Below are 25,462 nucleotides of genomic sequence, written 5' to 3' on the forward strand. Positions count from 1 at the left end.
GATAATTGTTTATACAAACATTTTACAGGTTTAGGTGCGTGAAACACCAATACACCATGGTCTCGCTTATCCGACCATCCTTTGTTCCACATACCATATGATCCGATATATCATTGCAAATAGCACCAATCGGCAAGAAGATCTGCAAGTTGTGGTCTTAATATCAATAATAATAATAATAATAATAATAATAATAATAATAATAATAATAATAATAATAATAATAATAATAATGCAGCAGTTCTGTACCTCTCTTAAACTTTTTCCTACTTTTCATTTATAAACCGGTTTATTTTGGAAACTGCATTATAGCACAAACAAAATGAAACATATTTTCGAGAGAAATGTAACTAAAGGAAACTGTCTGCTACGTATATCACATAACAAAAATAGCAAGAAGACATGGAGTGTATCGTTCTAATATATTAAAGTTAAAACCAGAACGGAAACGAAATGTTAATCCTATTTAAAACTGTTCTTTAATTCCACCTGGTCAGTGGCGTATTTACGATTTTGTTTCGGGAGGGGCTTTGCTAACTTTCAGGGGGGGCTTTGCCTGGAAATGTGAAAATTCTGCAAGATATTTCATTTACTTTACTATACTAAGTAAGATTTCGTGGGGGCTTAAGCCCGGAAGCCACCCCCCTAAATACGCCACTGCACCTGGTATAATGGCATTATGGTATGTTCTTAGAATTATAACAAGACAACAGCACATTGCCCAAAGTTTGGACACTGACTACTAGTAAACTGATATAAAAGAACCTCAAAAGGGTAAAGGCAAGTTTATTAAAAAGTGCTTGAGTTTCGGAGAGAGACAGCTCTCAGGCTCTCACGCTGGATACGTCCCTGATTCAGTGCAGTGCAGTTATTTGTTATAAAACATTATTATTAGATGCGTAATATGTAAAATTATATCATAAGTTTTAATTTTAATAGGTCTTTTCTTAACACATCCATATTATCCAGCGTTATGCCTGCCTGTTTATGTCGGATAAGCGAAACTCTACTGTATTTCCAAAGCTAGCATATACATGAACTAGAATTGTATCGTCCTAGAACAGACAATAGTCTGAAATGCTTATATTAAAAGGCTGGAATAAAAAAAGCATAAGTACTGATTTGGAAGGGTGAGAACAAATTAAAAACAATTCAATATATTTCCTAGGTATCAGATTATCATCTTATTATGTCGATGTGTACTCTTTTTTAAACATAGTTTTAAAAGTTATACCATTCGCAATATTCCTGAGGAAATCGAAAGAAAAACTCCTTGTGCCTCTTGTGGCAAAGCGGCTTAAGTGCATGGTCCGAAACCGATTCCCACGTTAAGGTATAGATAAAGTTCCCGTACTTCAAAAATGCAAATCCGGGACGCTACTAAATTACGAGAATCTTTGAAATGCTTAAAACTGAAAGAAGTGTTGAATACTAATTTACTTTCCTCCATTAGATAGAGTTGTTCAAGTATTACGTTATCACATTTTTATTCATTTCACTAGATCTTCCAAGGACGCCAATTTCTCTTTAAATTTTGGGGGGGAGGCATTCAAACGCAGAAGATATATATATGAGAATTTTAAGACAAATTACACTCAAATAATGCCAAATATTGTATATTCATAAATACAAAGGAGGCCTGCATGAGCTTTGAGCGGGCCCGGCCCCCCAGGATCGGCGCCCTTGCCTTCTTCCTAGTTAAGCAAACGTAAGCAGATGATTTACTCCCTCCCCCTGGTAAGCAAAATTGTTTTTTTTTTTCCTCAAGTTCTGTTGTGTTTCGTGAAATAACAGCAGGAATTTCCTGATTACTTAACCATCTAAATGAATGTTTTCACTTAGAGCCATCCCGTCGATCGCGTTGCCTAGGACTAAAATAAATTAAGGGTCAATAATGAAGATGAGACTTCCATATCAAACATGAAGAGACATGTGGATCGGAGATCTGTCTTTGTTCCAACTTTGATTTTTTCAAATCCATGATGGGAAATTATATTATGAGTACAATTTTCGAAATTAATAGTATACAATCGTAAAAATATCTTACAAAACGATGGTTTATTGCAAAATACTTTGACTCAAAGAATAAATTACAAGTAATAAACTTGTTACTTTTCCTGAAGAGTCTAAGTCGTGAATGAGACGGAAGCTGCCGAGCGTAGTGCTTGGAACGATTGCCTCACTTGTTCTACCTTCCCGTGGCACAGCCTTGATTCGACTTGATCCTAAACGGATTATTCAGAAGTCGAAGTCGGAAGATGTTTCCCATTTTTCCAAAACACTCTTGGTCGATTACAATCTGCCTCACTCGTGAGGGGACAATCCCATGCCGTAAGCGTCGGTGGACCACCGATAGGCAACTAGTGACATGTCCCCAAAAATTGGCGGTCCCGCAGCCAAAAATTAGTCCCACTTCCGTTTTGAAAATTATACCACCACCGGCAGAGAAGCGACGGAACGCCAACGAACCACAAAATTATTCCCCTAAAATACGTTAAATCGCCGATATGCGTAATTTCTTTGCATCAAGATGAGTCTAAAAACATTTTTAAAAAAATAAAACGAAAGTGCCCTGAGCTGGGCGTGAACCATCAACCTTAGGGTTACTAATTGCGTGTTCTTCCGAATTCGTCACGGAGGCGATTATGAAGACACAGCTTGTAGAGTGATAAATCGTTGAAGTCTTTTTAATATTTCTAATCAGAGTGCTTCTTTAACCGTGTATGTTTGAAGACAACTGTTCGGAATCAAATCAAATGCACTCGTCATGTAATTTTATAACAAAATGGCAAGCGTCTATTTACTTTTTTCATAGTTCTCCCATATTCACTTGCTAGTGATCGGCGACAGTTGCCAACTAAAATCATACAATTATACGCACCCACCTCAAGATTTTTCACTTCATGATGTAAAGGCAGGAGTTACTCTTGACCCCCGGAGCTCAAATATTGTCCTTATAATAACAATTCGTCAGGGAAAAATAATATATAATAATAACCGCATGCACATGACTGGCGATAGTTCATGTTAGTCCCTTTACTATTCTCCGTGACAAATTAAACGAGCGTGGACCAAAATGAAGTCCTCGTTCTTACGTTGTGGTAACTTCAATACCCCCGATTCTAGATATCTGGTTCAACTCGACGAATCCCTGCCACTAGTGGCACGCTAACGGCAATCCTTCGACGCGTCGCTATATCGATAATCGCCATTTACCGGCAAGTGAGCCACTAGAAGTTGGCGACGTTTACGGCATAGGGAAGCTAATAAACAAACAAAATAATAATAATAATAATAATAATAATAATAATAATAATAATAAATCTAAAGCCTTATAAAAAAGTTTTCTGAAAAGTTACATCTATCAAAATCATTTGTTGGTATTCCAGAACTGTGAATTCACCTTTATTCATAATTTACTTCTATCGTAGTTTTGATATGAGAATGATATGTCTGAAACTAACACAGGTCATTAATACTTTTTTTTTTTTTTTTTTTTTTTGCTTTACTCAGATTTAGCAGTTTTACTTAACAGTCAGTCAATTTGGATCTGTGATATCAGAGTTTTAGAGCTTTCCTTAATTTTTTTCATTTCTAAAAAAGTTTGCAACTAACACCATTAACGTATCTCTTTCGATATTTCCATATGTAATGGCTTGGTCACTCCCAGTATATTTCAAACAATAAAATATTTACGGTGTCTTACTCCATTAATCCGAACTACATTTTATATCCAACAACTCTGTGCATTTTCCCTTAAATCTGCAAACTTTCTACTAGGTTAAAACTCAGTATTTTCTATTTTCTTCCTTTCTTGCTAAAACGAAAGTGTTCTTTAGACAACCTGGAATGATGACTCTATACTACATTATGTTGCATAGGGCATTTTATGTAGCATATCATTTGACAGTTGGACACTTTCTTTTTATATTGAAAGCAACAGGGATTAAGTCCTTCTACACTTATATGATAAGTAAACACATTCTTTTTGATTCGTGGAATTGTGCCAATGCACTAGGTCCAGAGAGTTTTTAATTTAAGATAATAATAATAATAATAATAATAATAATAATAATAATAATAATAATAATAATAATAATAATAATAATAATAATAATAGTTGTTATTATTATTATTATTATTATTATTATTATTATTATTATTATTATTTTATTATTGACTTAGGTTTTCCTGAATATTAAGCAATATTTCACAAAAAGCTGGTATTTTTAAACAAATGTGTTCGATATCAAGTTTTCATAAAAGTAGTCACTCTCTCCTATAAATAATTTCAGAGGGGCCGCGGTGGCTCAGTGATAAAGCGTTCACCTTTAGTGCATGGGATCCTTGGTTCGACCCCAGCTCGCACCAAGTGAATTTTGTGGTGGAGAAACACCATGTGCATGGGTTTTCTCAAAGTTCTTCCGTTTTCTCCCACTTTTTTCATTCCACCATTGCATTCATTTCTCATGATCACCGTGTCCTTTAGCCTAGCCGGTAGAACCGTGGGTCGTAAAACTTAAAGATTTGATTTCAAATAATTCCAACCCAAACAGTTGCACGAAGTATGTCATTTCGAATAAAACAAACCACTCTATAAAATTCTGAGTATTATTATTTTTTATATATACAATTCTAGCGGACCTTATTTCTAAATCGAATGGTAAGAAGACTAAATTCACTCTCTTATTATTATAAATTCATTTCAATTGAAGCAGTTAAAATAGTTGGGAAAAATTAGAAAGCCATACCCTATATTCCAATGTGCCACAACCGGATAACGTGGCACACTGGCGTGCCCAGCAAAATGAACAGTGTAACGCAAACTTTTACCTATTATTTACAAGAATATTTGTCGAGTTCATTTTATTTATTATTATGAACGATTTTTCCACGGATCAGCTCTCTGTATACAATTAAACAAGCAAGTATCACATTGAGGGAATGAGTGTAATTATTTACTTTAATAGTAATATATATATATATATATATATATATATATATATATTTGTATTTTCTACCGGGAATAACTGCATCCGGTCTAGAAAGCTGGGACTAACAACAAAGGAACCCGATGTGCTAAACACACACCACCTACGCACTTCAATACACCAACGAAGGTGCAGACTATTCATGAATTAAAGTCTCTCACTCAATGTATTCTCCTAATATGTCTCCCAGTGATTACAACATTTTTTGGTATCTCAATCACTTCCTAGTAGGATAGGTTAACCTAGAGACCACTGATTAACCTGGTATTGGATGTTTCACTTTCTTACCTTTGGAGTTGACAGTCATCGGTTGGACAATCTCACACGCAAATATCTAATATTAACAACGTTTCTTCTATAATTTCGTAATATTGTATTATTTCTTTGTATTATTTATTAGGTTGGTTAGGCTTGTTTCAACACTTTTCTCTTTGCACCTACTTATTATTTATACCTTAACGTTGGATAAAAATACACTAGCTCTCACCGGAAATCAAATCCAGAACCAATGGACTTGAACCATTTGGCAACAACAAGGCACATTTAAATAGAAGTTTCGATTTTGTTAGGAAAATTGTGATTAGGTGTAACATTTAAAAATATATTTAAGAATGGGTACGGATGAAACGCACTGAATTTTCTCGCTCGAATTTCTTAAACTGACTCGTGTTAGGCTGCAGCTATTACTGAAACATTTATTTGGGAAATGCGAATAAAATAATGTGTTTTTGGAAAACTTTGTTCGAAGCAACTTATGTCCAAAAGTAAAGTACCCATTGGTCATATTTCTGTTAGAAATAACTTATGCCATATATTAGAATTATTAAGGAAATAATTGTATGTGAACTATGAGCAAAAGCGTCCGAGTACTTTCTGAGAAATCGTCAAAAACGTCATCCCCAAGAATAAAATATCCCTTGTGTATCTTTTCAGGACAAACGAGTTATGCTATTTATGAAATACGAACAAAATTGCCTGAGTCGTTCTCCACAAAATCGTAGGGTTAATCTTACTCCGAAAAGTATTATACCACTTCTAGCTTTTTAGGATGATGGAATTATGCCGTATCGTTAGGTTATTTATGTGACATTTATTTATGAAATATGAACAAAATTGGGTCAGTCGCTAATGGGGAAATCGTCGAAGAGTAGGCTAAACTACCCTTCTGAATGTTTACAGGACGAACGAGTTGTGTCATATTGTTAGGTTATTAATGATACATTTATTTATAAAATGTGATTGAGAAAATTGTTCGAAAAAACGCATCCCATACAGTAAATTACACCTTACGTATTTTTTCAGAGCAATGATTCAAACTATATTTGTAAAAAAATAAGCAAAATCTTTACAGCTATTTTTGAAACAATTTAATTATTTTAAATTTTCATCCTTCAGTAAACTACCCTTATTTTTATGTGTCGGAGAATATAGAATTCGAAACGATAAAGTGTTATAAAAGCTTCATGTCTAGACTTAGGTCCAGATACGTCGAACAGTATGGCCTCTATTTGAATGCATGTAAAAGCATGATGAACCGACAAACGAACAGATGGACAGACATCAAAATCACTTTTTCGATATGTGGGGGCGTGAAACTTGAATTCATTGAAATCTCGAATTCGATTTTTATCACTATTACTACAATTTCTTCTTTCGTCGCTTGAACGTGAAAAAGAATAGGAATACAACGACACGTAAGGTAATAATTTGTAATTCCCAAAATTTAATGAGTTACGTTTAATGTGTTGCCATGCTAGAAAAAAAAGCTTATGCCTGTTTGTTATATCATTTTAATATCAGTTTTTCACGCTACTATATAATGTAGAAATATGGTATGATTATCGTTCATATTCATTCTATATTTGGAAATATTCGTGTTCCGTATAGGGTGAATGTGCCACTAGTCAGCCCCTCACCAGTAGTCGGCCACTTACGCATTTTCGAAACAAAAATAAGAAAACGTTACGTTTTGACCCTTATCAATATGAAACTTAGCTTTTAGACATTCATCTTCTACACAGCCGATCACATGTCACACCGAAATGTCACCTAGTGTCGCAGCAATAGGTGGACAAAGAAGACACTATGTTGTAATGCGTGAATCTGCTACGTAAAAAATAACAGACGAGACTTTTTGTTACAAGTGTGTATTTGTTATCTAATGTAAAAATAATAAATATTCTTTTTATTTTTTAATTTGTATATATTAAGGAAATGAAAACAGAATTTTTTTTTGTAGATTTTGAGCATTTCGTTTGTATAGGGGGGCCGAGTACTGGAATTGAAAAATGAGTGATTTTCTAATAGTCAGCCCCCGGGGCTGAGTACTGGAATTATCGCATATGTGTGCAATTTCGTCCATCACATGCCCAGACCAAGTATTCACTTCCCTTCTGTTAATAACATACAGCATGACTCACAAATCTTTGTTTTTTTCAGTAGTCAGCCCCGGTAAAAATGCAAAGGCCGAGTACTGGTGCCTCGAAAGCCAAAAGTCAGCCCTGTTGGTAATTTTACTGCAATTTTAAATATCAACATCCAAATTTGCTAAAACCAGGTTCCCACTTACTCATTTCATGGAAGTAAATATAAATGAATGAAAAAGGAAGAAAAATGGAAGTTAAGAAATGAAAACGGTGGTCAATTCACCAGTACTTAGAAGAGTCTCTCTACAATGCACTGAGGGCTGTAGAAAATGGAATGACTATACGTGAAGCTAGTGGAACATTTAATGTTTCTCGAAACACACTAAAATAGCCAAAGTTGGATTTGGGCAAAATAAAATGGATATATTGAATACAGTATACAATATTGTAAAAAGTGACAATAGGAAGAAACTTTTCAAAGAGAGCTATCTGGGAGAGAAATGGTATAAATTGTTCTTACGAGGAAACCCAGAATTAGTTTGCAGAGTTCCCGAAGGCAAGAGCAACAGTCACCGAAGAATTTATTCGGAAGTGGTTTAAAGAACTCGAGGTTCCTCCAAAGCATTAACGCATCCGATATTCTGCAAGATCCCACCCGAATCTTTAATGGTGATGAAGCTAGTTTTAGCCTTTGTCTCGAAACTGGTAAAGTTATCGTATCGAAAGGTTTGAAAAATGTTTATGAAGTCCGACGTGCAATTGACAAACAATCACTGTTCTTCTAGTTTTCTCTGGCAAAAGGCGAAACTGTATTTCCAATGGTTATTTTCCCGTATGTTAAACCATCGCCTGACATCATAGAAAGTATGCCAAAGGTCTGGTTTTGGGGAAGATCAGAAACAGGCCTGGATGAGGATTGATACTTTTTATGAGTATATTGTAAACGGTATAAACAAATGGCTGGAAGAAGTAACGTTAAAAGACCAATAATTTTATTTGCTGAAGGGCATCGCACACATCCAACTATGGAACTTAATGTGTTTTGCATCGAAAACTGAATAATTCTATATGCCTTACCACCTAATACAATACACATTCTTCAGCCAGCACATGTTAGTGTCTTCAAACCCCTCAAGATAGAATGAAAGAAGACAGTTCATGACTGGCAAAGCCAGCCCAAAAACATAAATATGTAACAAAATCTCATTTCTCTTCACTCTTGTCAACAGCAGTAAACCATTCTTTTCTCTCCGATTCAATTAGAAATGGTTTCAGGAAATGTGGCTTGTATCCCTTCAATGCAAATACTGTAGACTCCTCTAAATACATTAAAAATAGCTTAGTGAAAAGACGTTTGGAAAAAGATTGCAGTGTATCGGCTGACTGATTTCCTCGCATATTCCTTCTCTATTTCCTTGTCAAGTAGATCGTACTGAAATATTGGTCCATAATGTAATGGAAGATGGTACATTACTTCAAGTTCAAAGCGGCAACGATAATATTGAGAAGTCATAGACAGGCATAGATAAAGCTGCCGAAATAAGTTCAAATAACAGTAGACAAGTCTCACCAAATTTTGAAAATAATTTATTTCGGCCAGAACCAATTGCGAAGACTTCAAAGAGGCAACGAAGCAAAATAAATTATCAAGTGCCATATCGTCAGATGAATGGAGAAATATAATGATAGCCAAGATCTTAGAACGGAAGAAAGAAATTAAAGCCAAACAAAAAAAAAGAAAAAAGAAAGAAAGAAAGAGCAAAAAAGAAAATTCCAACCTCCTGGAATTTTTGTGAAACGACAACTACTATAATTTTATTATTATTATTATTATTATTATTATTATTATTATTATTATTATTATTATTATTATTATTATTATTATTATTTGTGAGAAGTAAATGCTTTATTTGCGTTTTCTAACAATAAAGGTGTTCAAACATGGTGATAAACTGATGGCTGTGACATATTTCTACTCTAGTTCTATGAGAAATATTCCTAACTTCGTAGAATTTTTATGAAGACATAATTCGATTTTATTTTCATATTTTTATGAGTTTTTTTTCTTTTGGCGTTTTCTAACTTTTAACTGGAGTGATCAAATGATATTGCGATATACTGGTCATGAAATTTAGCTATAATCTAACAACTTTAGTTCTATTTGAAATGTTTTAGCTTCATGGTTGCTTATATTTTTACGAAGGGCCCGCTCAATACAATTTTTTTCCTGTTTTTCCGAGAAATAAATAATGTATTTTTTTTGTTAGACAATTATAATGTAATCTGTTATATTTGTAGTGTCATGTAGCAAAATAAAAAACGCTCCATGATATTGCATCTGTTTTTATCATTAGTTTCAAATTTTGTTGGCTGACTTTAGGTTCGTTAATGGCTGAGTTCTAGAATGTAGTGGCTGAGTACTGGTATTTTTCGGCATTTTTAGGAAATTTATAAATATTGTTAAAATCCTAATAATGACATTAAAAACACTCCTTTCATTGTAAACTAGACTAAATAATGAATACATATATCATGAAGAAGTCTCATTCTGTTCAAAATTAAAATCAAAAATGACATTCGAACTTAAAATTTGAGTTAGAAGGCTGAGTACTGGCACATTCACCCTACATAGATCTGTATAATTTAGTTACGTTCAACGAAAGCATTCTTGTACTTGTGGATATGAAAAAAAAGAGAGAGAGAGAGTCAATACTCTAAAAAGCAAAAAACAAGCACACACACACACATAAACGATCATTTAACATCAGGTCGATGTAACAAGGGGTAAGACTGGACAGACTTTCAAGGTCGCGTATGTTCTTCCTGACACACAAACCCGAAGTGAGTTGTCTGCTGTTCAAGAACGGGAAGTAACATGCAAGACTATAAACTGAAAACAATAACTGTTTCCAATAGTACACGTATTCTAATACTGAATAAATACGTCGATTAAAGAATACTACCAATAAATTATTTCCTTATTATATTGTTTCGGTTCTTATTAACATCAAAATTATACACTTCCTATAATGTTTTGTAAAAAAAATGGAATGGGATGGGATGGGATTCGATGTGGTGTCAAAATAATAAAATAACTACGACTCCGCTACTATACCCACCTAACCACGGAGGCTACGTTGTGTTGGCTCTTTTTTTAAAGAAATAATCTTCATAACCATGGTGCGCATCGCTTCGAACCTTAAGATAAGAGTTTTTCTGTTTAATTCTATATTTTCGTACGACATCTTAGTTACAGAAGCTAATTTATATTTGGCAGGCAATCTACACACTAGGTTTTAACCAATAAATGCAACATTTTAGTCCACTATCCAGTTCCTTGATCCAACTTCTCGATTCCCCTACTGAATTCCCTCCGCAATTGTGATCTGCTACTGAAAAATCCCTAGAAATCATCGTTGCCAGTATACACAAAACCGAGCATAATTTTGTTTTTTGCTTATATTTTTTATTATTTTATTATATTTTTTGGAAATATCTCCTTAGATGAATTGCTTTCTATTATCTCCACATACTAATAACTGAATTTTACCCATAAACGTAAGGAAAATGGAATAAATGTGAAAAATCTTGAGTTACAGTATACGCGCAATTTTTTTTTGTGCATGGGAGTACATTGTTTTCAATAGTATGTTTTCGTTTCATGACGTGTAACCCTTTCATATTCACACACACACACACACACACACACACACACACACACACACATATATATATATATATATATATATATATATATATATATATATATATATATATACAGAGAGAGAATTATATAAGATCCCATATACTGTTGTGTGTAGCATTTATAAATAAAACATGCTTAAATGTATTTTGTATTTCATTTATAGAGTCTCAAATATATCATTTTCAGTGTGTTCGCATCAAAATGCAGTATGTCCAAAATGTTTTTAACAATAAGTCGGCTATTACTGAATAACTGATTTTTCTAATCATGCCATCTGAACTTGTACTACGTTATCTTACATTTACCATTAGCAGTTTACTTCAGTTCATGACAGTTAAGGCGCTATTACTTTTTCTGCTCTCCTGAAAAAAAATTATTTGGCGCTTAGCGCTTTTTGCTTTGGAGCTCCTCATATATACATTGATCACTGGTATAGGACAGAGTTATGCAGTAAGATTGTAATATATTACACTTATTGCAACCAATGTAGATAGTAATAGCTAATAATGTTATAGTTATATTTTTTTTCTTTAGATAAAATTAGATTTAATTTTAACATCAAATGTTTATAAACGAACTCGAAAAGTTTAGTAAGCATTGTTTAATAATCGTTAGTTGCTCATTATTCAACATACAATACCACATTCAAGTTGTATTACATATACGCTTTAAGCATTCAGCATGCGATCGATTCTTGTGTTACAAGAAATGTATTACAAGGTATGTAACATTATACTTAAATAATTTTCAAGTTATATTTTTTCTTATATGCCATAAATATTCAACATTCACTTGATTCTTGTTTCATAGGAAAGTAGAGTATCGCCTATGCTTTGTTAATTATAAATGGTATATTGAAACAACATAATGAATTTTGTTCACTAATTGTAAGGCACAACCCCGCAAGGTTTTCAGAAATAGGGCAAAAACGGTCGAGTGTACTATTCTATATCGTTATGTGTTTCCCATTTGGTATACTATAGACAAGGGAAACTGCTCTTGTAATTTTGTTGTACAGATCAGTCAAACTTTAAAGCGCTTCACGCTATTTCTTGGGTGTACTTAATTTTGATCTTTTTATTTTTTTGCTGAATCATGTTATTAGCCTGAGACAATCACATTTAACACGTGTGACTATCTACACAAAGAACATTGGTTACACGTATCTGTAATTCAATTATGTACTATTTTTCACTCATTAATTGCCAGTAAATGTGATTGTACTTAGCAAATCAGTTTATTCACAAAATCTTAATTTTCTTTATGACACTAACGGTTGCACTCGTAATTGGTTCAAATTCATGCTTAATACTAGGGTTAGAAATTGGTTTAAAAAATCTACTATTTTTGATTTCACACGAAACCTCTTGGCAATTATAAGCTAGAAGGATACCATGATTGTAAGGTTTCAGTTTACAAATTTCAAATCATACAGCTTCGTATATACTATGTACAGGGTGCGGCACGTAGAACCGGCCCGTAAAGTGAACACATAAAATGAAATGTAAAACACGTCTGCAACTTCTCTCACTCGCATGAACCTGTTGACTCAATCTCCTGGTTGACTTTCGAGGACTTCTTGTCATTATCTCCTCCACCTGCATCTTTAATTCAGGTGTGCAGACAGATGGTCGTCTGTTCCTGGGAGCATTTTGAATCGATCCTGTACGCCGCCATTTTTCAATCAATTCCTGAATGGTGCTTTTTGCTGGCACAGAACGTCTGGAAATTTCTCCCGAAACAAATTCTTTGTTTTCACAAAAGATCCAGTGAGAATGAACACTTCAAGAATGGCAACACGCTCGGGTATCGAATACGGCATTAGCACACACTGACACTCACCCGGCTTAACACAACGAGGCCTTTTTCTCGACTGGTTTCGACAAGTTTCACGGGCTGCGGCTGCACGTGACTGCTGCAGGTCACGTAAGTCGACCCGACCTCGACACGCCATTTCTTGGTAGGAAGGTAGATGATTTAAGTGTTCCCAAAAACACAATATACCACAATATTACGACGGGCCGGTTTTACGTGCCGCACCCTGTACCTATTCTACTGAAAGTAATATTAGACATGGTTCTCTAATCTACTACTTTGTTAATGAAACTATTGTAGCATTTAAACGTAGTGTAGTCGAAAGACATGAAATCTTACAATTCCACTCTCTCGTAATTCATTCGTTCACAACCTCCTGATTCTCGGTAATTTTTTTTCGTCCCTTAGCGCCTTAAGTAAGGCCCGTTCTATATTAACCCTTTAAATCCCAGCAACTTGCCTTGGATAACCGTTTCCGTGTTTGGATACATTCTATTAGGAAGATAACTTTCGACATTTTTTTAAAATTTTTTTTTTTTACTGAGGTCGGCGGATAACTGTTACACAGTTAAGCTTCGAAGTCCTAAGCCGGACTCAAATTATGGGGTGAGACGCCCGTGCTTTTCTAATTGTGTGTGTCGCAGAGAAGAGAGGAAGAGAGAACGGAGTCAGGTGAGGCTTTGATTGTATTAGCAATCTGATGCCTCATTGACACCAACCCACACGCATGTAATAGTGGTATGACCCTGGCTTTGATTTACCCAAATCACAAGTGCTGGGTCGCGGCTGTAAATTTATTAAACATCACTCAAGCGATAAGTACATAAAACATTATGTATTTGGAGCTAAACGTGAAATAGAGATGTATTAGTAAATGTAAAATAGATACTTCCGCCCCGGCGTGATGGGGAAAATCATAGAAAAACTAGACGTCTTGGCCACTATTGGGCATGCGCGTGAACAAGCTTCTCCAAGCTCGTCAAGGCTCGTGACGTAGCTCTCGAGCTACGTCAGAACTAGCAGAAAATGCGTGGGACGAAGTCGCTATATAAGCGAGGCCCTTCGCCGAGCTCAGGTTGTTGTTCTCCGGCGTTCAACGTGTGCACTTGACTCTTTGTCACGGACGCTCATCATAAGATCAGGTATGTGATTATTTTTTCTAAGTCCCTCCCGATATGGGACGAGCAACCTGAGACTTGTTACAAACTGACGTTAAGTTACGACTTAAAAAAATGAGACCAAGTTTCCACTTAGGAAATTACCACTTCCCCTTTGGCCAATGCAAGTTGCAGGTACGAATCATCAAAAGTACTACTTTCAATAAGTCGCGGCTCAGCGTGATAACCTTCTAGCACCCAGTTTGTAATGTAGGGGTTGTGCCCATACATGTCATGTAGTAATACTTTAAAGTTGTATTTTCAAATATCCGAATTGTAAAATTCTTTGTATTTTCATTTTTATTTTTCTTTTATTCTTATAAATAAAATTAACAATGGAAATGGTCTCTTTAATTTAGTCATGCTATTCCTCCCTATTTGGATTCAGTTCACAGTCTTCATTAGTTATCTGGGTTTCGATTTCCAGTACAAGCTCTACCTCTGAGATACAAGTCTCCCCCCCCCCCTTATTGAGACTTTTAGTGCACTTTCTCATCATCTTCGAACCAGTAAAGCCTAAGACGTCCCGATACGGAGGCTTAAAGGGAGTTGGACTCAGTACCAACTTTGACATACTGGGTGGAGAGTAGAGGAGTGATCCCAAATACGATTTCACGAAAGAAAATGTATACAAAACATAACGACAATCTCAAAAACACATAACGACAATCTCAAAAACATATAACAATATATAGCCCCTAATATATGGTGTGTGGCTCCCCAAGCTTCTCCAGCTTGGAGTAACTATATTTTCCTATGGTTATACTATTCGAATATGCTTAAGTATAGTGCAGGAATTATCTTAGATTAAAATAATTGAAAACGTGATTTTCGTATATAACTGGTATCGCCCGATTACTGAAACTGCTACAACATAATCACGTGGTGAAAGAATTGAATCTTTCCTGGCAACGTGATTCTAGTAAGTTTTTTCGGACTATCAGCCAGCTGAAGTCAATATTTTCACCTGGATCATAGCCTAAGGCCAGTTTTAGACGAAAGCATTTATCGTAGAATGTCTCGTAGCAGATGTGCTGCCAAAAATCTCGTATAATATTCTATGGCATGAAAAGTATATTGTGCTTTTACATGGTACCATTTTGATAAGCATTTTGTCGTGACGTAGCAAACAAATCACTGGAGAAGAGCGCAGTTATGGCTCCAAAACTAAAAACAGATATTTCAGTCACTATTTCTTCTAAAGCCCGTTTTCGTATATGGTTATTATGATACAAAGGACTTTTAACGGTGCAGTTATACTATACAGATCCATAGATTTTAAAATTTACAGAAGAAATTTCTAATGTTTTAATAGAGTAGTGTATAAGTAATGGAAATGTGGTGTGCACTTACATCTGAGATGCGTATTTATGTGGAAATATAGACATTAAAGTCGAACCTGAAATGCACGTAATTTTCAATAAGCTGCCATAACATTTTGACAGGTCTGTAACTTCCCCATTTTGTATCGAAAACAGAACCCAACCATCCCCATCGGGGCTTCTAACCCATTCCCACTACTGCTACTACTACTACTACTACTACTACTACTACTACCACTACTACTCCTATTCCAACTACTACTACTACCCATTCCTACTCCTACTCCTATTCCTACTACTACTACTCTTACTATTACTACACCTACAGCTACTGATACTATTACTAAGTACTCCTACTACTACTCTTACTACTACTTACTTCTCCTCCTACTACTAGTACTACTACTACTATTATTCTTACTACTACTACTACTACTACTACTACTACTACTACTACTACTACTACTGCTGCTTACTCCTCCTCCTCCTCCTCTTACTACTACTACTACTACTTATACTATGGATCCGTATAGTAAAACTACACGTTACCACCTGTTAAAGTGGACCTGCACCGGAGAATGCAAGAGCACACCAATAAATGAAACGAGAAAATTTTTTAAAATGAATTTCTGTATGTATCCGTATAGTGAAACTGCACGCTTTAACTTTGTACAAACAAGGATGTTCCTCATATTTTTTTAATCAACATAATAATAGTATCCCTACTCTCTACAATTCAATTTCCCACACATCGCTTCCTTTTAACACACCACGGCGCTGCAATCGGAGCAGAAATGCTGGGGAAAATGCTACGAAATAGAGCAGGTTCTATCGACAAGAAATGCCATAGGATATGCCATGGCATGGGAAATGCTATAGCATTTGCTACTTTACACGGTAGGATATCGATGATACGATTTTTGCTACGATAAATGCTTCCGTCTAAAACTAGCCTAACACCTCAGGCTGCACCCACCGCCTTCCACTGGGCCACTGCGGCCCCTAACTTTGTAACGGTTTGTAGTAATATTCATTATCTTCACCCTCGCAATCAGCTATCGAGTCAAGGTGATTAAACTATACACAATATGTATTTTATTTACTTATTTATTTATTTATTTACTAAAACATATGCGATACAGCCAAAAGATCATTATTTTTGTAAAATGTTTATTATTTTCATGAAGCAAACAGTGAATATTCTATTTGGGTTTAGAACTATCGCTACTACACTTTTAATTGACAACTAATAGTTTATATTCATTATTTCTGTCCATTTTCTACAGATTACTTGCAGAAACTATTCGGAGTAAATGTTTTATTTTAGTAATGTTTCATTAAAGTTTAGTCATATGTTAATTACCATTTCAAATGTTTATAAGTTTCCTCTTCCGGTTAGGATAATGATTAGAAATGGTTTCCTCTTTTTATAAAATTCTTGGTAATTGTAATACTTTATTTAAAGGGCGTAATTCTGGATTATTTGGAAATATTCAAATAAACTAGAATGAAGACGATAATACTAAGCAACATTGTTAGAACAAAATATTGCTGTTTAAGAAATTGACAGAATCAAGCTTTTCTAAAGAAAAAAAGTCAACGCAGGATATGGGATTCGAACTGATGATCGTGGATGAAAACAGAACTCTTAGGAGCGTTTACTCTATGAAGGCATGTTAAGGCTCGCTCTCTTAGTAGACGCATATCAGGAAATCATTACCACAAACTGCCTGATCGTTTGGCATATTTTGTGGCTTATTTCTTCTTATTTGTTTTTTACGTATAAAATGTTTAATACCTATTATTATTAGAGCTGTGCAGTAAGTAAAATAACTAACATTATGAAAGATTTACGTTGTATTTCTAACAAAGCATAAAGTTCCCTTTCTCTCTCTGTAAATTTCGTCGCGAATTTGCAACGCTTACGAAAACGGAACTTAGAATTTGGCGATGAGTTTCGGAGAATACTCTTATTAATTATAATTTTATTTCTTAATTTTTTGCAGATTTTTTGTTTGAAAATATTGGTTTCCTTTTTCTGCATATTTCTAAGAAGACATTTAACATTTTCTATCCTAAGAAAGAGAGTTATTTCTATTTATGTAGTTTTGAAAGACATGCGACAGAAATTCTGCATAGAAGTGTAGATTCTTTTTTTTTTTATTTATACTCCGTTCCTAGACAGACAAAACAACTTTCCTCCATTTTATCATTTCTTTAAACAAATCACATAATGACCCATACCTTTGGTTTGGTCTTACTTGTTATCTGTAAACTTCATGCATCTCGATTCGCTTTCTTTGCCTTCTCTACTTGTGCTCAAGAAATAAAAATGGTTCTGAGTGCACGGTAATCGATTCGTGGACTACAAGATCTTCAGACCACCTTGCTATCGAATACTCTACGAGAGAGAAAGGCCAGAGCAGAGGCATACGCACATTACTCTAGCTTCGTTACCTCGATCTGTGTGCGAATTTACGCAACTAAATCGGTCTTCGAATTTTACACGTGATTTCGCCAGTAAGTTATTATTAGATTTAACGCTACATGCAATGTTGATAAAGCATTAAAGGAATGACACAAATTACAAATAGTGATCGAACTTACAACTCTAGTCACAAGAATGATTCTATTCAAGGTACCACCTCACCTTCCTACCTAGAAAAACCCGGGTTCGATTCCCGGCAGAAGCTCATCTGGTTGGGATTTCACGTTAATCAGTAGGTCCCGTATCATATAGCCTTGCTGCTGAAAGGGACGTTAAACTAAAAATCAACTCAACCTATCTAGAAGAACGGCGAAACAAAATTCATTACTGCTATCAGCTAACAAATATTTATACTCCATTTCTTGTTATCTTAAAATAACAATTCTATCTGTCAATCCATAAATTTAATAATATTATTAAGTTCATGTGTAAACCTAAAAAGACTCTGATATAAAGTATATCTCTTCTGTTCCTATCAAGAGCTTCGACTATGTGTCCTTTTCTTTCCTTCTTTTGTCATTCTAATAATAATAATAATAATAATAATAATAATAATAATAATAATAATAATAATAATAATAATAATAATAATAATAATAATAATAAATGGACAATGTTTTCCTCAGAAACTTGCGACTTTAAGGTCTACAGTGTAGAGCTCTGTCGACAACGCACTGGACATTGTTTATAAAAAGACCGAAAAACATTATTAACTAAGTTATTGTCTACGGTTTGAACTGCAAGAAATGATCATATTTCTTCGCGATAATATGAATATAAAAGTGAAATATTGTGTTTCTACACAATTTCCTCTTCTCGGATAACTGGATAATTTTAAATAAGTTCTATTTTGTGAAGAAAATAAAACGTATGTCTGCAGGAGGAATCGATCTGAGGACCCCGTGAACTTAAGCCCACGGTGTTACCTATTACACCATCAAGACCTGCTTGCAAGGAAAGCGCTATATTGAGTGATTTGTTGGAAGAATCCAAGCACTTTACATCGTATTGTATTTTTTCCTTATTTGCTTGTTTTTATTGCGTTCACTCTTTGTGTTTTTCGTACAATGCACGAAAAAGCAAATGCATTTTTCGCCACGATTCCCAGGAATACTGTTTAACTGACCAGCAAATAGGAAGCTACTGGCAAAATGATATGGGGTAATGTGTAGTATTTTATTTTTATAGCAGCAAGAGGCAAGATACTATCCCATAGAAAACAAGCATTTATTTGTTTGACAGACAATACGGCACAAATAAATGAAAAAGTAAGAGCATCGAGTGGGATTCCAACCGGGTTCAAAGGTACTCAATCCGCACTGAAAGCAAGAACTTAACACGAATGGTTATCGCAACAACTATGAAATTCCATTCCTATTTCATTAATAGAGAACGAATTTCTTAACAGCTACCCCTCCCTTTTTTAAACGAATATTGTGGTCGAAAAGCGTGTGTACTTTACTTACAACCAAGTTTTCTGCATTTACCAAGTACTATGATGTAAAGAACTGAGTATTTCAAACAGCAAACTGTGAGCTGTGTTGAGAAGTCTCAGTATTTTTTCTTTTGACTTCCCCTACCATTACGTCGACTGCGTTGTTGCTAAACCTACAATTTTAATGGAGTTAGAAAAATTCGGGCATACAATTATATTTTGGAGAAGTGTACATTGACGTCACTCGAAATGCTTGAGCATGTCGTCTGCCTCGCGCGCTAAGATTTACTATAGGCATTGCACGGTTTTTTTGAGACTTCAGTGAAAGTGCACTTTTTTTTAGACTCTTGCCACTTTTGTAAAAACGACACAACAGAAACATCACTTCCTGTCACATACATCTGATGCATCTAATTTTAGAATGAAATGAATACGGCAATATTATTTAGCGTTAAACAAGGCTCTCCCAACCTATTTTGTCATATCTTGGGAGTAATACTCAGAGCTCAACATAGCGCACGACACGTGTAATAAAGCAAACAATCCTTTATTTACTTTGGCTTTAAGTCTGTTTGAATTGTGTTGCTTGTCTTTCTAGTGGAAATTTTTTCGTAGATATCTTTCTACTGTATGTAAAGGAATATCATTGAATGATGAGAAAGTTAACATCTTAAAAGTTTATGTATTCTTTCTTTACTTGGGCTTGGCACTACAGGCCAAATGCAGAAAACAAAAACTATGAAGAAGTGGATTAATTTATTAATCAGAGAATCGATTATTTACTGTTCGGGAGTTTGAAGTACTGCAATTATGCTATGAGTTATTTATGTTTTGCATAGAACGGGATGTGTACAAGAGGTTTTATAGCAGTAACTAACTATTGACTAACATCGTGTGCGTGCGTTTTCTCGGGGATCTCCCGTTTCATCCCACTTTCTTCATTCCACCATTTCATTCATTACTCATCATCACCGTCTCCTTTAGCCTAACCGGCATAACCGTGGGATGTAAAACTCAAAGATTTCATTTCATAACTAACTTTTTTTTTAATAATTTGGACATTAATATTTTTATATTAATATTTTTGATTATTTTCAACGAACTGAAAATGTTCGTTACTGAATTCTCTCTGTCTGTGTCTGTCTGTCATTTGCGATTTTTTCAATGTTGAACCCTGCATTCGATAGAGCATCAAAACTATAAGATAAAGTGATTAAATTTTTCGCGTCACTCTTACCGTTCCCGAAATATTGGCCAAAAATGGCCGACTTCCAGAGATTTAAAGAGCCATATCTCGTGAACCGTAAGTCATAGAGTGATCATATTGGTGCTGATCAATATCTAAAAGGATGGTAAATATTTTAGTACCAAACAGTAACCGGTGGCCACTGTCCAACTGGCCACTCGTTTGCCCAATGGCCAGTTGGACACCAATTAATATCGGTACCAAAATGTTTACCATACACTTAGGTATTGATTAACACCAATATCATCTCGCTATGACTTACCGTCCACGTGATATTGGCCCAAAAATGTCCAATTTCTAGATATTTAATGAGCTATAGCTCGGAAACCATAAGTTGTAGAGAGATGATATTGATGTTGATCAATACCTAAGAGGATGGTAAACATTTCGGTACCAAATAGTAACCGGTGGCTCAGTGGTAGAGCGTTCACCTCTGGTGCTTGGGGTCCCGGGTTCGATCCCAGCCCCCGCCAAGTGAACTTTGTGGTGGACAAACACCGTGTGCGTGGGTTTTCTCCACCTTCATTCCACCATTTCATTCATTACTCATTATCACCGTCTCCTTTAGCCTAACCAGCATAACCGCGGAACGTAAAACTCAAAGATTTCATTTGTTTTTCCTATCATGAGTCATGTACAGTAAGTGACACTTCTGGATGGTACACCCGTATGGAAATTTACGGCAAAAGTGTACCATCCAGAAGTGTCCTTTACTGTATCATGCGTTCCAGAAGCTATTTTAATATTAATACTTTGCGGTTGTGTCAAAGGACGATGTACTGTCATTTGTGTAAATTGCAATTGCCGTGCTCAATCAATTACATGTGCAGAATTGTGTAAATATGGAGCAGAGGAAGAGCATTGTGACAACAGTGAAAATGACGACCAAATGCAACTGTCGGACTCAGATAATTACTCATAAGTCAAATTTCTATTATCAGTTTCCTTTCTAAACAATTGTGTAATAATAAAAAGGGTCTGTTTGTGTATTTGAAGCATTCTACTATTTGTTTTGTTTTTACAACCCAACATATTTACTAATATTAATTTTTGGTTAATTAGGATGGGTATTTTTTCTTAACGGTAATAAGAAGTAGTCCACTACAATACGAAAATACTTGTAAATTACCCTGTTATAGGAAACTTTTGTTTAATTTAACATATTTATCGACATAATGATTTGTTAACATTTTATACCTCACACGATTTTCGTTGTCGATATTTGACTGCATACCTTTAAAAAGACTCAATTTTACAACAATTTGCTAGCTTTGAAACCCATTTACTAGTTTAGTCGGTATGCCCATTGAAGTTTGAAAAAGCGATTAATTTTACCCTAGTTTTCATAGTTTTCTTAATTTCGAAGTAGTGAAACTATTTATTTGGCAAGTATCTATGCAAAAGACAAGTGCAGCAGCCAGAAGAAATAAAATGAGCTACCCCCCATGAAAATCGGTGTAGAACTTTGGCCTGTATAGCGCTAAAAAGACATCGAGGTCGACGTTAGCGTCCATTTTAGAAGTATAACGTCACACTCCGGCTCGGCCACACTTTGAGACAAAACGCCCGGTAGTACATTTTTCAATAGCTCATTACCTATCCACCGCTACGTTGGAAGCTGAAATTTGTTTTTCTTAAACATGAACGCAAGTTGCAGCTTTAGAGCTATTATTTATAAGTAATAAAATAATAATATTCTTATGAATAAATTGTGGAGAATCGGAGGCCCCCTGTACTACAGTGTTCCGTGGGCCCCGATTGTAGTACCTATCCGCCCCTGCCCATAGAAAGAAACGTGACTAGAAAATGTGAAAATAAAATGAAATCTTAGAGTCTTACGTTCTACGGTCATGCCGACTAGGCTAAAGGAGACAGTGATGATGAGAAATGAATGAAACGGCGGTATGAAGAAAGTGGGAGGAAGCGAGGAAACCCACGCACCCGGTTGAGTTGAGTTGAGTTGATTATAGTTTAGCGTCCCTTTCAGCAGCGAGGCTATATGAGACGTGGACCTACTGATTAACGTGGAATCCGAACCACATGAGCTCCCGCCGGGAATCGAACCCGGGTCTCCCACGCCAAAGGCGCGTACGCTAACCGCTTAGCCACGGAGGAGCTCTCCACGCACCCGGTGTTTGTCCACCACAAAGTTCATTTGGCGGAAGCAGGGTTTGAACCTGGAGAACCATGCACCAGAAGTGAACGCTCTACCACTGAGCCACCACAGTCCCTATAAAATGTGTGTGTGTATGTAGCAGTAGTAGTACATTTGGCCTTGTTGAAAATATGATAAGCCATATAAATTAGGTAGATCTCAAAGTAGAGAACAGTGCATATAGACGAGGAATTTGACGAATATTTTTTAGCGACTTTTCATGCCAAATTGGAGTAGGACCTATTTTCATTTCTCGTTTAGCGACTTTTTGTGTCATCGCATTGGAAACACTGCACTCCAGGGGCGGATCCAGGACCGACTTCTGGGGGGGCGGTGGGTTGTCATACTGCTACTTTTAAGGGCTCCAAACTTTGGGATGGGTTTTATTTATATATAAAAAATAAGAAAATCTCCTCTTCTGGGGGGCGATCGCCCTGATCGCCCCCCCTGGATCCGCCCCTGCTGCACACCATACTATAAGTTAAACAATGAACGAGTTTCACAGTGGCCGTTACGGCGGGTGCCTCCCCTCGTGTGGGGAGTGCTCTGTGAGTAAGAGAGTTGAGTTGATTTTAGTTTAGCGCCCCTTTCAGCAGCAAGGCTATATGAGACGTGGACTTCTGATTAACGTGGAATCCGAACCACATGAGCTCCCGCCGGGTCTGTGAGGAAGAGAGTTGAGTGGGATTTCCTATACACCTACACTACACTTACACTTTCTTTTCCATTTACATGTACATACATCACCTTCTTTTTTCTACTCTTTGTTCTTTTTTCATTTTACACTTTCCACTTTCCTCTAAATTTTTGCCCTGTTCAACTTGGCTTTCGGCCCTCTTTCAGTGTCTGAACTTCTTTCCCGATTTTACCTTTTTCCCGATTGTGTCCTTTCTTCCCAATTGTGTCCTGTATGTTCTTCAGTTTTATTTCTGAATTATAAATCCTCCGTGTGAGGTACACATTTGACCATTTTGCATTCGTAGCACACAAGCCTAGTGAGCTGGCGCACCTACCTATTTGACTTATAATAGTCATAAGACAAAGACAAACAATGAACATGAAGGAGGCCTAAATTTAACTCTGGTTATGAAATAAAGCTAAATAATGCTTTCTATTTCGCTATAATTTGTTTTGAATTTGTCTCCGGTTGTTTCCTTTCTTTTATCTATGGTGGGCGGAGCTCCGTGAATCCTTGTTTATTTAGAGTGCAAGGTGACTATGTAAGCTCCTTGGCAAATACAAGTATGTGAGGTTGAGACTTATTAGCAGACTATTCATAATGGCTGGTGGTTTACGTTCATTGAGTGGATGCATTTCACGCAATTTATCATCTTCGACACACCACGCGAGAAGAAATAAACTGTTAAAAGCATGTATCCTTAAAACGTGTAGTTACTACTATATATTGGTAGGAGGTCACAAGATACGTAGGGCCTTATGCAGAGTCGTTTTTAAGTGGATTAGTGCCATTCTAAAGAGCTCGACTATCATATGTTTCCTGCAACAGTCAGGCCTTTAGTATGACACTAATCATACGTCAAAATAACACTGCATAAGGCCCACAAACTTTACGAAGGTTTTCACTTTTTTTCTTGATATACTTAGTGGTAAGATAACGTTGAACACCTTCTGAAATGTATTTTAAATATAGGTCTTTGTGTTGCATAGTAGACCCAAGTTCAGTTTTGTAAACATTAACATTTTGTCATTGATCAGAAGATTCACTGTCATTACCTGAGAAAGGATTTGCACTCCTTGATAGAGATTCATTTTACGAGAGTGATACCATTTTTGGAATAAATACTGCGTCCGGACATTTGTCTTAAAAACCACAGACTAAAAATAAACTAACATGTGCTAGGTAGCCAGTAAACAGCACGAATACCGTCTAAACAAGTCAAGGCTGGATGAAGCTAGTGAGCCCGCGCAGGGGTGTTTCTGTAGGGATTAGACGCGTCAGCTCACCGCTATTCGCTAATATGTTTACTGCAATTATATATACACCCCCATCACTACGATGATCACATTTAAATATACAATTTTCTTCATTTTAAAGGTCTTAATGCATTTACCACAATTTCTGCTCAAATAATTATTCTGTGCTTCTCCACGAAGCATAAAAGCTCATGTTCCTCACCAACATATATTGATATGGAAAATTCAAATCCGTCGCATGCAATTGCCATATTTTAATACGGGGAACTGATTGCCTCAGCATTCTAATATGTGACGTCACCATGACAACTTACAATATTACCAACAAAACGCAGCATTTAACATTCTAAATAACATATTAATGTTGTTTCGTTGATACGAATTTAACAAAAAATAATCGATTCACCAATTCTTCCCTTAAATTTTAATTATTTTTTATATATCTGAACCTGTTCTCCAGTACTTAACCTTAAGTATATGTTCATTTAATCAATTTATTCAAACTTTAAATTTGTATTATGAATATCTAATGATGTGTGGAAGTGTATGCTTATGATGAGGCGCGGACAAAAGTCCACCGGCAACAGGCTCACCAAAAGTTTTCTCGACTAGGAAAAAAAAAAACACTGAATATTTTACGAGAAAGGAAAATAGAAAAACCCATTCTATGTAAGCAAATAGAGTAACCATTAAAAATGCAGAGAAAACAGTAATTTTCCAAGTTTATTTTAATTACGTGGATGGTTAATTTTCCTGTTACGGCGGTTTTTTTTATTTATTTTACTTTAAGACGTATTTGTTCATTTCTTTGAAAGGTAAATATTTGTCAAAATTAATTTGCAATTA

General features: G+C 35.6%; 1 protein-coding gene across 2 annotated transcripts in view; it reads left to right on the forward strand.

Moving 5' to 3' along the window:
• The first annotated feature begins 23,729 nt into the window (after positions 1 to 23,729).
• The window catches only part of LOC145688059 (glutaryl-CoA dehydrogenase, mitochondrial-like), a 35,365-nt gene continuing 33,632 nt past the window's right edge, over positions 23,730 to 25,462 (forward strand). The window contains exon 1 of one of the 2 annotated variants that reach the window (XM_081761763.1): positions 23,730 to 24,054. In XM_081761763.1, coding sequence (XP_081617889.1) covers positions 23,961 to 24,054 — 94 coding nt within the window. In that variant the 5' untranslated portion in view covers positions 23,730 to 23,960. Of the gene's footprint in view, positions 24,055 to 24,148; positions 24,289 to 25,462 lie in introns of those variants that run through there. The other variant, XM_081761764.1, reaches the window with a different exon arrangement.

Source organism: Thermobia domestica, chromosome 6 (genome assembly GCF_964235325.1).
Source record: "Thermobia domestica chromosome 6, izTheDome1.hap1.1, whole genome shotgun sequence".
Lineage (NCBI taxonomy): Eukaryota > Metazoa > Arthropoda > Insecta > Zygentoma > Lepismatidae > Thermobia > Thermobia domestica.